General features: G+C 40.1%; 1 protein-coding gene across 1 annotated transcript; it reads left to right on the forward strand.

The window, feature by feature from the left end:
- The first annotated feature begins 1,973 nt into the window (after positions 1-1,973).
- On the forward strand, positions 1,974-16,372 carry SLC35A1 (solute carrier family 35 member A1). Its single transcript, XM_007440020.3, has 8 exons — positions 1,974-2,173; positions 4,938-5,115; positions 7,346-7,505; positions 8,260-8,412; positions 9,584-9,650; positions 11,548-11,724; positions 13,162-13,296; positions 14,548-16,372. Exons 1-8 carry the CDS (start codon positions 2,158-2,160, stop codon positions 14,676-14,678), a joined length of 1,017 nt encoding a protein of 338 aa, XP_007440082.1. The 5' UTR covers positions 1,974-2,157; the 3' UTR covers positions 14,679-16,372.
- Positions 16,373-16,406: the final 34 nt, after the last annotated feature.

Here is a 16,406-nt window from a genome sequence, read left to right on the forward strand (position 1 = left end):
AGCTTAACGTTTATCCTCAAAGCCTATCACCATTACTTCTCCAGGACAACTTTCAGTCTACTTGGATTAAGGCTGTTGAATCTAAACTTCTAAATCTGGACTTTTCTCCCTCCTTGGTACTTAAGATGGAATATGATCAGGCAAAACAAACCCTGAAGCAAAGGATAAAGGTTAAGGGGCGTCAGGCAGATCTAGGGAAGGCCCCAGCCTTCCTATCATCAGCACACAATGCATACAATGTCACTGCTGCAGGCTACCTCATACACCTGGAAACACCCAGCCATCAGAAAGCATTCTCTCTTGCCCAGTGTCATGCTCTCCCCTCTGCAGTATTGGATAGCAAATATAAAAGTACCATTGGCTGAAGGGCTCTGCCTCTGTGATTCTGGAGAGGTGGAAACTACAGAATAGGCTCTTCTTCACTGCTCCTTTTACAGAGAAACTCAAGCCAGATTTATTCTCCCTCTGGTTAGCAGATACTGTGTCCTGATCGCTCAGACTTGGCCTATGCCCAGATGCTGCTCATAAATGAACTGCCTTTTATTACAACACACGTGGCTAGGTTTTGTGCAGCAGCATGGAAGATCTGCCAGACCTTGATGGGCCAAGTTCCCACTAGACAGATGTATTTTATGTAATCTTTGGTATTATTTTGTTTTATAACTTTACATATTATCACATTTTACTTAAATTTTAAATACTATCACATTTTTGTAATTTTAGATGTTACCACATTTTATATAATTTTAGATACTATTTTATAACTTAGACATAGATTGCTCCTTTTGGACTTCACTCACAGATTCTAGTCAGGTTGTTTTATAAACGTATTTCAATTTTGTTTTAAATTTTACTTACTATTTTTTAAGATAGAGCACAGAGCACTCATGCACACTGCTTGTATTGGTCTAAGACTGTAATAAACTGACTGACTAAAAATATGTCTGCATGGAAGAGACTGAAGAAGCTCATTATAACTTACTGCAGATAATGTGAAGATAAATATGCATACTGATGTCACTGCACAAACAATGTAAAATATATCATAAGATAAATATTCTTGGTGTCATCCCTCTAGCGCAGGACAGGAATGAAGACTACTGTATTCCAAAATATCTGGAATGAAGCTCCACTGAACTCAATATTACTTCTGAGGATATCAGTACAGTACTTATTTTGCATCTGGCCCATTTCTCTAGCTCTGAATCCTAAGCAAGCTTTGGCTTGGCTGAAAGGTTTGGTTTGGCTAGAATCACATTTCTTAAACTTTTTGCTTTCAGGACCCCTTCCCACTTTTAAAAATTATGGAGGACCCCAAAGAGCTTTTATTTGTATATTTATCAATATTTACCATATTGGAAATTATAATTGACACATTCACAGAAAATTTATTTACTGAATCATGTAAAAATAGCAATATTAATCCCATTAGATAGTAACGTAAATAAAATATTTTTCATGAAAAAAACCTACATTTTTTAACAAATAAAAATAACGAGAAGAGTGATCTTGTTTTAAATTTTTGCAAGTAGCCTCAATATCTGGCAAATAATTTTGATTTCGCGAACCCTTGAGAGGGTCTTGGAGGACCCCCAGGGGTCCTCAGGCCACACTTGAAGAAACACCGCTCTAGAAGCTGCTTCCTTTATCTTTTTCTGTTTTCGTTGGAGAAATCCTTGCTGTAAAAGAAGCTATTGGACAGCGGCACGTCCATCCAAAAACAAAAGACACGAGAACAGACCTCCTGCTTGCTCTAGCTCAGTGTTTCTCAAACTTGTCAACTTTAAGACATGTGGACTTCAACCCCCAGAATTCCCCAGCCAGAATTCTGAAAGTTGAAGTCCACATGCCTTACAGTTGACACGTTTGACTAGCTAAAGTCCTACCTTGTATTAAAAATAAGAATTTGCTGACTTTCTGTCCCTTTAAGGAATAGGTCGGCCAATATCAATGCAACCCACTTCCTGGAACTGACAATACGCTCCCTCGGGGAGCTCTACGGAAAGCTCCGGTCTAATTCTCTTTCCGGCAGCAGGATCGAAGCGATGCGGCCCGAAATAGGCAGTCTACCCAGCCTCTACAGCACTCTATGGTAAATTGGACTGATTAGCTGGGCGGGCTTTTTTGCTCGCCAATTGATTCCTTCTGTTGGCTACTATGGCGCCTCCGAAAGGTAAGCGAAGTGCACCTTGAATAGTAACTCCTGCGCCCACTGTACTGCTAATCGCGAAACTACCTGCTCCGGTCACCTCCGCTTTACCGCTTGTGCGGAAAGAGAGCAATCCGTTTTATTGCGGTTAATGGCTGGGCAGCCCCACGTGCCCGGAGCGCGCGCGGGGGGGGGGGATTCTATATGGAAAAGGCGGAGTTCTAAAGTGGTTTCTCCCCCCGGGATGGAACCCAGCCTGATTATGCCGTGGAGAAGAAGGTGGCTGGTTCAAATAAGGCGCAGGCGAACACCCGTTTGTTGACTCACAGTCTGCTCTCTGTGAATAGCTGTTCCAATGCACTAGAAGAGGTTTTCCCAACCAAAGCTTTTCAGATGTGTTGGACTTCTTAATTATGCTGGCTGGAGAATGATAGGTTTGGAAGTCCAACGCATCCGGCCCCATGTTGGGAAAAGTGGCCGGAGTGGTTTGGTTGGAGTGTCTGTCCGTATGTGCCTTCGGGCAGGGAAGCCTCTCCACATCCCCTCCGTATTGCTAAACGTCTTCAGAGCTGCTGAGAGGATGGCCTGTATTGACTCTATGGAAATAATTGCTTAATTCGTGCAAGTGATGTCCACGTTACTTCTCCCATTCCTGTTTTCAGTCAAGAAGATGTGCACTTATGTATCTGTGGCATTTTGCAATGGTAGTTCTGGTCCTGTTGTCAGCCTTGGTTATACTTATACAAGTGTTTTATTCTTTGCGTATGAACTGATCAGGCTGAAATAATGGAATAACGTAACAGCTTAGTTTGGAAGTGCATGTGCTAACCATGGGATGAAATTAAATGCTGAACTAGATTTGATACTAGAAATCATAGAAAATGAAGACATTTTCACAATGATCTGGACATGTATACGTGAGAATGAAGTGCTCAAATTGATTATTGAACTCAGTTCATCATTTTCAGAGAACTAGGATGTCTCTTGCTTTCGCAGATGTGTGCCAGATGTAGCTGTTCTCTTTGTATTGCTAACAGTTCTCTCTAGAACTTGTTCACATGTTACAGATTCACCCAGTTTGTGGCATGTTCATATGTAAATATATTTAATAAGTGCAAAGAAAAGTTTTAGTTCACTAGTATTTTGGCAAGGTTGTTAACAGCGTGGCCAAATGGTTTTTTAAAAAAACTGAATTGGCTTCATGAGGTATTGCACTATAAATGCTATTTTAAAGTCAAAGTATTACAGCATTATATGGTTATACTATTGTATCTCTGAAATTTATGTTTTAAATCCTTAAACAGTTCTTTCTGTTAGCTTTATTTAACCACCTTGGCATGTAGACACCATGTCTAACACTTTTGCATTCTATCCTGGAAACAGAATATACAATCCACCCCCAGTAGTATGAAAAATAAGTTCCCTTGTTATTATTCGATGGAAGAACAATGTTTAATAGTACTGTTCATCATCTGGCAGCACTGAATTATACTTGTGCCTGCTGCAGAATTTACTCTCACTCTCACGTGCCAGATGTTGAATGAAGAGACCTTACCTTTAAAAGATGAGTATAAATTATATGATTGCAACAGTGCAATCTATAATACCTTGGAGGAATATTTACACAAGGTGAAGCTTCCTTGAAAGATTAAAAGTTAATACGTTTGGGAATGCAAAGCTATATTAGAGTAATGGTATAATGACCCATATATACAGTGTTGTGTAAATACAGAAAAACTAACTTTGTGTAAGTAAAGCAAACAGTCTAAGACAAACATCACTAGTCTTCCTTGGTGATGAGAAATGGTACCATTTCTGCACCATTACCTGTTAGTACTGGGAACTGGATGATCCTGCCAGGTTTTTTAATTCTTAATTTCTTACACACTCATTAAAACAAAATCAGGGCACAGAAATACAATTCAAGCAAATTATGTTGGTCTGAAAAATCAGGTAGACCCACATATAGCTTTATGAGGTGCTATACAGAAAATACCCTGATGTTAATAAGACACTAGAGACATGAGGAGAGCCAGTTACACACAGCAACTGCATGACCTTGGGCCAGTCACTCTCTCTTAGCCCTAGGAAGGAGGCAAGGGCAAACCCCTTCCGAAAAACTTGCCAAGAAAACTGCAGGACCTAGTCCAGGCAGTCACTCAGAGTCAACAATGACTAGAAGGCACCAAAAAAAAAAAAAAAAAAAAAAAAAGACATGAAGATCTGGGGATTTTTGCCCCAGGACAAAAGCTCATTTTGAGCCTCCCCCCCTCCCCCCGCCCGGTTCTAAGTGGGTTGGCATAGTAGAGAAGTAACAGTGACATGCAAAAGTGCCTTCCTCCCAAATAGGCTTTTAGGTGGGAGATGCCATAGTAATGATCCTGGAAGAATCCTGGTTGACCTAGACAGGTAAAATTTATTTCAGTGAACATTGTTAAGCAGACCTGACCAACCTCAGTATTTCTTGTCTATGATGCCAGTGAAGGTTAATGAACCGCCCTCTAATGCAGAGTTTCTCAAACTTGGCAACCTTAAGGTGTGTAGACTTCAACTCCCAGAATTCTTGAGCCAGCCAAGATTGCCAAGTTTGAGCTCTAACAGCTACCAGATACTCCTCTGCAGATGGCCACCTGTCATCTTTGCTAGGGTACCTAGAATTCTGTGTGTGTGTGTGTATGTGTGTGTTGTTTAATATCAAGATGGCTCATGTGAACTTATTTGTGACTGTGCTGTTGAAGGCAGGGTTTTTACTCTTGTATTTCACAGAGAGATGCTTTTGTTTTTCCAGAAAATGTCAGCCTACTTTTTAAGTTGTACTGCTTGACAGTGATGACCTTAGTGGCTGCAACATATACAGTAGCATTGCGATATACAAGAACAACTGAAGCAGTTCTGTACTTTACATCCACAGCTGTTTGCATTACAGAAGTTATCAAATTATTCCTAAGTCTGGGCATTTTAGCAAAGTAAGTATGAATGCTGATAAGAATAGTGAAATGGTGAATTTGCTTATCTCTTTTCTGATTTATTTTCTTCCTTTAAAAAAGAAAGTCCTTCCATAGTTCTTTTTATGATTCACACGTATGAAATGTGTTAGCTTTGCTTCTTTAAACAGAAGATTATTTTTAAAGCAAACAAAAACATTCCAAACTGAGTTTTTGTTCTAGATCTTTTCTTCCAGTAGCTCAATAAACAGATGTCACCACCCAAATACTTTTTCATTGTTCTGGCTAACGGTCAGAATATTAGTGTGAATTAAGTTCTGAAACCTGGGTCAAAGTGATTTGGTGCAGACATGATTCTTCACAAATGTTCAAAAAGATCTTGCATTCCTACAAGAGGGCATTTAAAGATTAGCAGTTTGTTCATGCTGTTCTCCCTCAATTACAATTTCCTTAGAGCTTTTGAACAAGGCAAGCTTAGAACTCATGTAGAAACAAACCCAAACGGTTCCTCGCTGTGCTGGTAGCTGTTCAACAATTTATAACTTTCTGTCTTTATTTAGTGGTACTTCAGGTCTTCTGCCTTGAATTTACAGCACACTGTACTACACTGCCATTGTGATACATATAGACTGCTGGTCAGGACAATACAGTTAGGCCCTTGCAGCATTAATAATTGTTCTCTTGCTATGATACACTACTGTATGATGCTTTGGTACAGCCTCAAATAACACACTCCTGCTTTTCTTTCTCTGTGTATGCTGAGTTTCCTAAGGAGCAGCTTTCTCCAGCATTGTCCTCTCTAGGGCAGTGTTTCTCAACCTTGTCAACTTTAAGATGTGTGGACTTCAACTCCCAGAATTCCCCAGCCAGCCTTGTTGACAAGGTTGAGAAACACTGCTCTAGGGATATAGGTCAGCAATTCATATCACCCTCCTTTGTCATGGCCGAGATGATACAGTCCAAATGCATTTAGAGGGCAATGGGTTGGAGAATGCTAGGGTAAAGTATTTATAATGAGCTTTATTAATTCTTGGTGACATCAACTATAATGTGTGTGTGTGTATGTATGTATGTATGTATGTGTATATATACACACACATTTTATATATATATATATATATATATATATATATATATATATATAAACATGGTTCCCTCCCCACAGCCTACTCCCTGAAACTACTTTTCTTCCAGCTGGGTTTAGGCACCAAAAGGAACCCTTTTGGGTGGGAAGAAAAAATGACACCCAGGTGGGGCTGAAAGGCTGTGGTGAGAGAATAGACTGCACACCTGGCCACATGTCCCTACTTCTCCTAAAATTGGACCCACCAGTCCACACGATGGGCGAAATCCAGGTTTAAGCTATCCCATGTTGTTTTGATATTTGAGCTCCTTTCTTGGTAGTGTGTTGCAGTACAGCTTGACTTGACAGCACCCCAAAGGGCTTCAGGCACCGCTGTAGTTTCTTATTTGCTGTAACTTTTGTGATGATCTGGTGTGATGATCAGATATTTTCTGACACCAAGTCTTAATCATCTCTGAAAAGTTTGAGTTATTCTGGAATACAGAGTTTCAATAAATAAATAAATTGCTTTCTAAATACCAAGACATTCAAGGTTCAGTCACTTTCATAACAATGTAAGAAGAACCTTGCTTGATCAGGCCAAGGGCTCACCTAGTTTAAGCTTCAGGGAGAGAAGACCTCGCTTATGGGCATTATCTTTTTTCCTGTGCATGAAAAAGTGAGAGGGTGATATCTCCCCTGCCCCCCCCCTTTCTCCTGCACAGAGAACCAAACTCCATACACCGTGGAGCACCAGCAAATATGACTCTTACTGTAAGGGATGGTGATGGGAAAGATGCTTAGGGGCAGGGCAGAACTGTCCAGAAGCGCTGTGGACCAATCCGAGTGGTCTGACAGGATGGATTAAGACTGCAGGCAAGAGGTGTCCAACCCTGAGTTAGGCTTTTGTACTCTGTCAGGAATCACCCAGATTAATAAATGCATGTTAGCAGTTAAAAGTGCAATTATATCAAGCTTGTCTCAGAATGGGATTGTTTTTGTTGATGTTGCTGGGAAACAACTTTGGCAGTTGTTGGGGAGTTCTAAGCACAGACCTCTCCGTTGGCCTCTTTCTGGTCAAAGTCTGAAATAGACTGACTTTGAACTTCTGCATAATACCTGTACCTCCCTATTATTAAGAAGTGGCAATCCTATTTCTCCTAAAACACTTTGTTTCGTTTTCCTCAGGGAGACTGGAAGCCTAGGCAAACTGTTAATGTCTTTGAAAGAAAATGTCTTGGGAAGCCCTAAAGAATTATTGAAATTAAGTGTTCCTTCGGTTGTGTATGCCGTTCAGAATAACATGGCCTTCCTGGCTCTCAGCAATTTGGATGCAGCAGTTTACCAGGTAACCGAGTGATGTCCTTAGCTGTGTCAGCTAGAAGCAGGTGTTCATACGTGTGTGTGTTCTTCAGTCAATGGGTTGCAGTATCTAGGGATGTCTGGCACACATGGAAGAGGAAAAGCAGCACCACCAGGAGAGCGTGGCATTGTAACTCAACTACCATGCTTTTTCCAGTGGAAACAGTCCACCCTTTTAGCTGTATGCCTCTGAAGCAAAAGTCAAGAAAGCCCCTAGAAATCTTCCATAAGTGAAGTGCTTTAGGTCCTCCATAATTGTTGTGTGAATTTTTGAGGCGGCAGGAAGAGAGGTTGGTAACTAAATGGGTTATCTCAAAAGTTTCATTACTGAAGAATGATAGGGAAAGTACAAAATGTTGGAATAAGGGAAATATAAGAAAATAGTTATCATTGCTGCCTGCTGTTTAATACCTTGTGTAAAATTAAAGAAGACCCGGGTGTGCAGCCTTGATTGGTGACAACTACACTTGTCATTTAAGTGGGATGCTGTGAGCCACACTGCGTAGAGGTGGCACTGGGACAATAAAAAGTTGACATACTGTAATTGGTTACTGACATGTAATTAAGTTCCATTTAACAAAATGTTATCAATATTAGTCCCCATATCACTTTTATATAATAATCACTTCTCACTTTTCTCTACTTCTACATTAAAAATTACTTTTGGAAGGCCTGTCGGTGCCACGCAGATGGGATTGCGCACCTCTGAAATAAAACATGTCTTAAACCCAATGGTTTAGGTGACGTATCAGCTGAAAATCCCCTGCACGGCCTTGTGCACTGTCCTGATGCTGAACCGCTCCCTTAGTCGGCTACAGTGGTTCTCAGTGTTTATGCTGTGTGGTGGAGTCACGCTCGTGCAGTGGAAGCCAGCTCAGGCTACGAAAGTTCAGGTAAGCATTCTCCCGGAAAGCCTTTATTTGCATTTTTTTTATCAAAACAAATGGTAGCTTGTGTAAAAAAACAGCAGATTTGTAGGGAACCATGATCTGGAAACCTGTGCTCCATAGCTGAATGTGTAACAGAAGCACATTTGCACTGAATTATAGTTTTCGCTATATTCTAATATTTAAACATGGATAAATTTATGGTGGACTCCTAGGACAAGAGCAAGCCACTTTTTTTCAGTGGAGGCCAGCTATCCCCTGGTGTAATTTATTTGGGGGCTGAAATGAGGAAGGGGTGGTTTCAGAACCAATAGGAGGTTCCTCTCTGCGGCAATTTTTTTTCTTTCTGTCCTCCCTCTTTTTACCTCCATTGTTTCCTTCTTTCTGACTCTCTTTTGCAAGGAAGAGACAAGCCTGAACTAATGGCAAAAGCTTCTGAATTTAGTTTAAGAGTCTGATGAAATAAGCTAATCCAAATGCACCCAAAGATTGCCCACTCCTGTCTTGGTATCGTAATAAGCTACTTTCTGTGTTACATAAATGCAAAGTGAGATCTGGTGGGAAAAAAAATCCAAATGCTGGGTGCATATTAAATTCAGTGAGTACCAATTCCACATACTCGGCAATTGGACTCATTGAATTTAATGGGACTTGAGTGAGATCTACAAAAAAAGATCTACACTTCCACTGTATCCAAAATAGCAAATATTTTCATCCAGAACTAGTGACATAGTTTTGTTCTATATTACTTCTTTAACAGAATATCAGTTAATCCATCAAAAACACCAGCTGTGTTTTTTGAAAGATAGATTATAGGTATATGGTTATTACAGCTGAGCAAGGATATGCTACCGATTTATTTAATGATCATGCAGATGACAATAGCCAAAGGATCTAAATGAACAGCAAACCTTAACAAAATTAGAATTAAGGTACATATGTGCAGTGATTGAGGCCTTTCCCTCTTTAAGTCCAGAAGGCTTGGACATCTGACCTTATTTTCTGGAGATAATATATTTGCAGCAAATCAAATGTTGCAGTTCAACTTGTAGGCAAAGTATACAGGGTGGCCCAAACTGATTCTGTCGTAGTAAATTGGTATCCTAAGATATTTTTGGGAAGTAGTTGTTGCCAACGGAGTGATAAATATAGATTTTTTTCTTTATTACATCTTTAGGTGGAGCAGAATCCACTGCTAGGGTTTGGCGCGATAGCAATTGCTGTTCTATGTTCAGGATTTGCAGGTAATACCGAAAACACAGGACATTCTCCATGACATTAGCTTATCTGATAACTCTGTTTCCTCTCTTACACTAGTGCCGTCATTTAAGAACTGCTACAGCAGAGTTTGTTTTCATGTTGCTTAGCTAACAGGAGCGGGACTGGGCCTCGGCTTTGTGTGAAGAAACTTCTGTATGTTATGGCTGTTCTCTGCACCAGTGTCAGCCTTCCCAGAAAATGGTTTGGAGCAATCCAGTCAATTATACTAGCAAATGATCCCATGTAAATAAAATCCCTTCAGTTTAATAGACACCTGAGGTTAGCTGAGGTTCTCGCTTGAGAACAGTTTTAGGTGACTATACTCACTGTGCGAAGATGGAAGGAGGTCCTGATTCTGAGAGGCACTGAGGATACTGGTTCTATGAGAGTATAGTGGCCTCACCAAAACTGATCGCTTACAATAAAAACTTTTAAAAGAATCTGTACTTGGAATTGTTGTCTGAAATAAGAGTGATGCCGTTCTGATCAACAGTATATTGTAATTCTTTTCTGCAAAACTAATGTTATCTTATTTTTGCTTATTTGGAGAAAAAACCCTGCCTGTTAAATATATCTCGGTAGTTACATCTCTTCTCCTAATGTTATAACTGCAAAAATTTTATAAAACATCAGCATGGATGGGTGAAGGTTAGAAGTCAGCACAGATGGATCCATTTTGCTTTTTGTAACTTTTAACATTTTTTCAAGTTCATCCTACTGTGTTTCTGCATCAGCTTGTGGGGTCTTTTTGAAGTCCACCATTGGTATACCAATTCAAATGTGGAAATGATTTTTGTGTGCAGTTGTTGCAAGCACTTTCCTTAATGCATGCATTTTTGTACAGGTACTCCTTGCTTAGTGACTACTCGTTCAGTGACTGTTCAAAGTTACAAGAGCACTGAACGAGGGTGACTTATGACCAGTCCTTGAAGTTGCGGCTGTTGCAGTGTCCCAATGGTCATGTGATTGTGATTTGGGTGCTTGGCAACTGGCTTGCACATACAACAGTTGTAGTGTCCCCCCACCTGCTTGCATTTGCACCGTGCAGCAACACCCACCCATACACCGTTGTATTCATGCCCCACGGCAGCAACCACCCACATACCTTGTATTTGTGCCATGCGACAGCGCCCAGCCCCCTGCCTGACTTAACTCATGCCATGCGGCAGTGACCATCTGCATGCCCCACTGCGCTTGTGCCGCCCCCCTACCCACCCGCACTCAGTAGCACTCGCCTGCCTGCCTGTTTGCAAGCCACCTAAGGAAAGGGTTGTCGTGACTGGGGCTTGTGGCTTCCTGCTGGTTTCCCCATTGACTTTGCTTGTTGGAAGCCAGTAGGAAGTTGCAAGTCCCAGTCACATGAAGTCCTCACTTAATGACCTGCGATCCTTGCTTAATAATGGCAACCGGGACTGCCAGATTACTGTTGCTAAGCAATGCAATCACATAATGTATTGCTTAGTGATAGAAATTCAGGTTCCAGTTACTGTCGTTAAACGAGGACTACCTGTACTGATTTTTTTTCCAGTTGTGCATTTTTAATTTGTATGCAAAATTTGGAGAAATGCAAAAGCCAAGGAATAATTATGTTGCAATTTACTGGTTTGGAAGTGGGGATTATTAAAGTGGTATGTATTAAAATGCAAATGATCTAGAAATATTTGGTTTATTTCTATACCACATCATTGGGGAAGTTATGATTCAGCTAGGTTCCTCGACTTGAGCTATCAGATAGGCTACATGTTGCTTTCAGAAAAAGCTGTGGAAGCCTGCCTTTGGCATTCAAACATAAAAGGTCTAATGAGCTATTCTTTAAACTATATTGATTGACTAGCTTCTTCTCTAGGGTAGCTTGTTGATCTTTTGCTACTTTCCTTTCAGGAGTATATTTTGAGAAAGTACTAAAAAGCTCTGATACATCTTTATGGGTTAGAAACATTCAGATGTATCTGTCCGGAATTGCAGTGACATTGCTTGGGGTCTACACAGCCGAAGGAACTCAAGTAATGGAGAAGGGGTTTTTTTATGGCTATACACCGTATGTCTGGTTTGTCATCTGTAAGTATTGGGTTTTGCCTTAGCTTGTAATTGCCCAGTTTGTGATGTTTTTGTAGTAATGCCAGAAGTACTCAGTTTCAAATATGAGAACACGCTGAAAAGGCAATAATTAACATTATCCCAAAGAATGGGTTCAACCTAAATTACTTAGAAGCAAATTTAAATCATATATGCACTGCAGTTCCTTTCTGCTCAGTACTGCTGGGCAGGACTGAGAAATATGCGGGGATGGTCTGTAGAAGCAGGTCTCTTTTATTCCAGCCCTTTGCAAAAATGATAATGAAACCTGCCCCAAACCTATTTGATCCAATTATCTGTAGATAGTAAAAAATCTAATGAATGTTAATTCCTTTAGAGTCTGCAAGCTATAGAGGTCATCTGCTGAGGTATACATGCAGCTGATATCTGAACTCACACAGCTTGTAAATTATAAAGTAGGGGTCGGTAATCAGGCACCTTTCACACCTTTTGGATTTTAACTTCCATCAGCCTCAGCCAAAATCCCAAGTGGTGAGAGTGGGAAGATGCAAAAATAAATTTAGGGGAAACTAGATGGGATGTAGGAGGTAGAGGACTAGTTGGTACTTCGTCTTTGGGAGATGTTGCAAGCAAATATGCTAAGGAGGGTAACCTGTGGCTAACAGGTACATGCCTTTCAAGATTACAACATGGCAGAATGCCAATGTTCAAAGTCTGTTTTTGGGAAGATGAAAATAAAATATAAAACAACTGTATTACACCTTTGCAAAGTTTAAAGACCAGTTTCCTATTAACTCTCCTAGAACTCACCAAAATTCATGCTTAGATAAGGTGTAATTTTTTTTAAAAAAAAATTTAATCATGTGGAAATGACCTTGGGAGACAGGAGGAAGAGCCGCAGACTAGACAGCAGTCAGACAAGTGGCAGCTGAGTCTGCAGAAGGAATGCGGGCATGGCAAATGTCTCAGAAGGGACCCTCCGTAGTCTCTTGGACTGTAAAGGCAAGGGGGGAGAGAGCTACTTTCAGACTTGCAAGATTCTGTTAGTGTAACTTTACAATAAAGTTAGAACTACTACTTCTTGTCTGGACTACCTCACAAGGCTGACATAAGGTCCATTTTTCATGCTTCCCCTAGCTATCCCATACCACCCTCTATGGTTCATGGAGGCTAAGCAATAAAAAGACAGCCTTTGCGTGCCCCCCCCCCCCAATGCCAATTCATAGCTGAGTCCCAAATCAGGTTGGGTGGCTATGGGGTAAGGAAATACCTATCATCAATCAGAAATGTAATCTTCAGATGATAGTACAGACTATGTAACGCAGACATGCAATTGGATCAGCAAAACTGGTATTTGACAAGAGGTTCTCTTGCCCATTCTTCCAAATAAATGCTGTAATAGTTCTTTTTACTATGCCAGAATGTACTGGGCATAAGCACATCTCTTTTCTGTCCTAGTTCTTTCCAGTGTTGGAGGCCTCTATACTTCAGTTGTTGTTAAATATACAGACAACATTTTGAAAGGTTTTTCTGCAGCAGCAGCCATTGTGCTCTCTACAGTTGCATCAGTCATTCTCTTCGGTTTACAAATCAGTAAGTTGCTTTGGGCTATTTTGTATTTTCATTAAATCATTTATGATCCATAATATCAATGGGATAGGTTACAATCAGTGATACATTACAGTAGTTATATGGTTTAAATTGCTCATTATCTCCAGCCTTACTCTTTTGCTAACACCATTCATTTATGACCAGCTTCAACCAAAAAAATGGCCAGATCAGATTATCTTGTCTAGAATTATTTTTCCAGTGTGATCAGATCCCTATCACGTTCAAACATTATGTGTTTAGTGTACTTTTATCATATTTCATTGATTCCCCTGAAAAGTATTCTGTGTAAGATTGTTATGAAATAACAAGAGTTGTTTCTCATACAGGTAGTCCTTGTTTAGTGACCACAATTTGGGACCAGCAACTGTTGCTAAGCGAAGCAGTCTCTAAGTGGGAAATCACATGACTACGACTGTCCTTTCCTTTTTCCCGTTCTCCCATCCTTTGGAATGCTCACCCTGGCGCTGGGATAATTAACAAGAAGGGAATTAATGTTTGTATTTACATTCATTGGAGAGGAAGGGATTACAAGAGAGTAAGGAGGCACACAGTGGGGAATACAGATCGAAAGCAGTGCACTGGTGCCAGCAGCCACAAGCACACTATGCAAACAGCCTGGTGTATTCCCCACTGTGTGCCTGCTTACTCTCTTATAATCCCTTCCTCTCCAATTTCTTTACTCTTCAAGGGGGGGGGGAAGAAAAACAACAGGTCAGGCACAGGACAACACATATTGACTGCAATGGTGATCATGTGACTGAGGGATGCTGCAAAGGTGGTAAATGTGGGCATTGGCCATAAAGTTATTTTTTCAGCACTGTTGTAACTTTGGTCACTCAATGAGGCAGTCAGTAAGCAAGGACTACCTGTATAAGTAACCTGATGTTTGGTCTTGTAGTCATGGAGTGATGGTGAATGTAAATTAATTCTTCATTCTTCCTAGGGTCTGAGTCATGTTTAAATTTAAGATGATGTTGCCACTTATTTACTAATATGATAATACCCCCCACCAAAAAAAAAAGAAGAAAAAACCCTATAAAATGAAAGTAGATTGTAGCAAGATATCAAAGCTATTTTCCAGCAGTGAAACAGATAGTATGTACCTGTTTCAGTACATACCAGATTAAACTTCTGGAGAATCCACTACCTAAAGCTGCAAACCAGATTTTCATCTTCAGTGATGGAACTGTGATCAACGTACTTTAAACTGTGCGCTCTCTTTTTCCCTTCTAGCCATAACTTTCTCTCTGGGTGCACTGCTTGTCTGCGTTTCAATATATCTGTATGGATTGCCTCGACAAGATACAACAAAAATTCAGCCAGCAGAAACAAAAACGTCGAAAGGGAACCTTACGACTGTGTGATGTCTGTCTTCGTGAAGAATAGGAAAGGCAATACAAAGCAAAGGAGAGAATCTGTGTGCCTCTCCCCCCACCCCCACTCCTTTCTTTTTGAATTTGGCCTTCAGTTCTTTATGGAAGGCTTCTGATGGGACTGAAAGTGAAGTCAGTCATTCGTTGAATGAGAATTTACATTGGAGGAGGATTCTTCGCTAATCTGTAGAACCTCACTTTCCCTATAAACTTTTGCAATCAAAGATGCTGCATGCTGAAAAGAATCAATGGAAGGCAGAGTTACACTGTATAAAATAAATAGGGAGATGGCCTTGGAATTTACTCCCATGTTACAACATGATACATAGGCTTTGTTGCCAGAAATGCTTGCAGTTGCAAGGAGGAGATAATTCAAGCTTAAATGTGACCAAAACAACATAAGATTATATTGGAAGGATAGCATTTTTTTCTTCATGGATACCTGGCATTAAGATCCAGTATTGCTTTTATGATAAAAATAGTTGTTGCAACAAGAAAAGCACAGTGACAGTTGTGAGACAGAAGGCAAAATGCTATTACTGGAGTTTTAAAACTCAAAATGGTAATTTATTTTTTGATATCCTGAACCCAAGATCGCTACTTTTTGAAATAGCAGAAAGAAAAAAATACTGCGACTTCTTTTAAGAATTTTATATTGTAAAAGGGAAGGGGATAGATCATTGTATATACATTTACTTATGCATTGATTTAACTGGTAATTACATACATTCTTGTGCAATATGGCTAGTGTTATGTACTGTTTCAATTTGAATCTTTATACTTGTGTTAAATATGTTTTAGAGAAAGGGAACAAGCCCTATGGATTAAATATCATTTAGGTTTATATTTACTGATTTTTGTCAATTTTCATACTGAAATTGTTGAAAGGTAAATATTTTTTAACGCTTTCTGCAGCTTTTGAAAAACGAGGCTTTAAGAAATTAAAATGCATAATTTCTGTAAATCGAGCTGTAACACAGAGAACCAATTAACAGTAACATTGGGTAAAAGGCTTGAATTCAGACTATGACAATCTGATTAATCAGAATGGCAAGAATTGATTTTGAACTTTACGGCCAGCAAGTGTAACTACTCCAATTTGGCCCTTTCCAGTTTTGTCGTTGCCACGCTGGCTGGGGGTGCCTGAAATTGTAGCTCAATTTCTGTGGGGGGAACCAGAGAGGAATGGCTGAGCTACATTCTGCATCCGAGACCACTGGGTTAAGTATGTGGAATGGGTTACAAATAGAGTGGAAGGATTCTTTCTGTTTGAGGCTGCCTGACTCTAAACAAAATGAGTTGCCCTCCTTTGCACAGAATTTGGAGGGAGTCCTTGTGATGTTGTAAAGTGCCTCACCCAACTTTTTGGGAGGGAAGGAAAAGACTAAGACAAAACTGTCTGACAACAACTGATCATGGAAAAAAGCAAAACGGAGGACAGAATCTGAATACCATCTGCCCACGCTATATAGTCATTTATCAGGCATTTGGAAGAAAAAAGGACAACAGAACAGGGGAATAAATGCAGAGAAACCAAATGCGGAAGCCTGTTTGCAGAGAGGACTGGGAGAAAATAAATAGAAGTTGTTATCATTTTTTTCCTAGCAATTACTCTCCAGAGAGGAATAGAAACCTCACAGCAAAGCATTTATTTGTTTTGACCTCTATATCTCCTTTTTTCTGTATCATAGTAAGGAAAAGGTAAAACTATAAACGTGA

The sequence above is a fragment of the Python bivittatus genome, unplaced genomic scaffold, assembly GCF_059951505.1.
Source record: "Python bivittatus isolate LINGU-HERP-01145 unplaced genomic scaffold, Pbiv_v1 ctg000020_np1212, whole genome shotgun sequence".
Taxonomy (NCBI): domain Eukaryota; kingdom Metazoa; phylum Chordata; class Lepidosauria; order Squamata; family Pythonidae; genus Python; species Python bivittatus.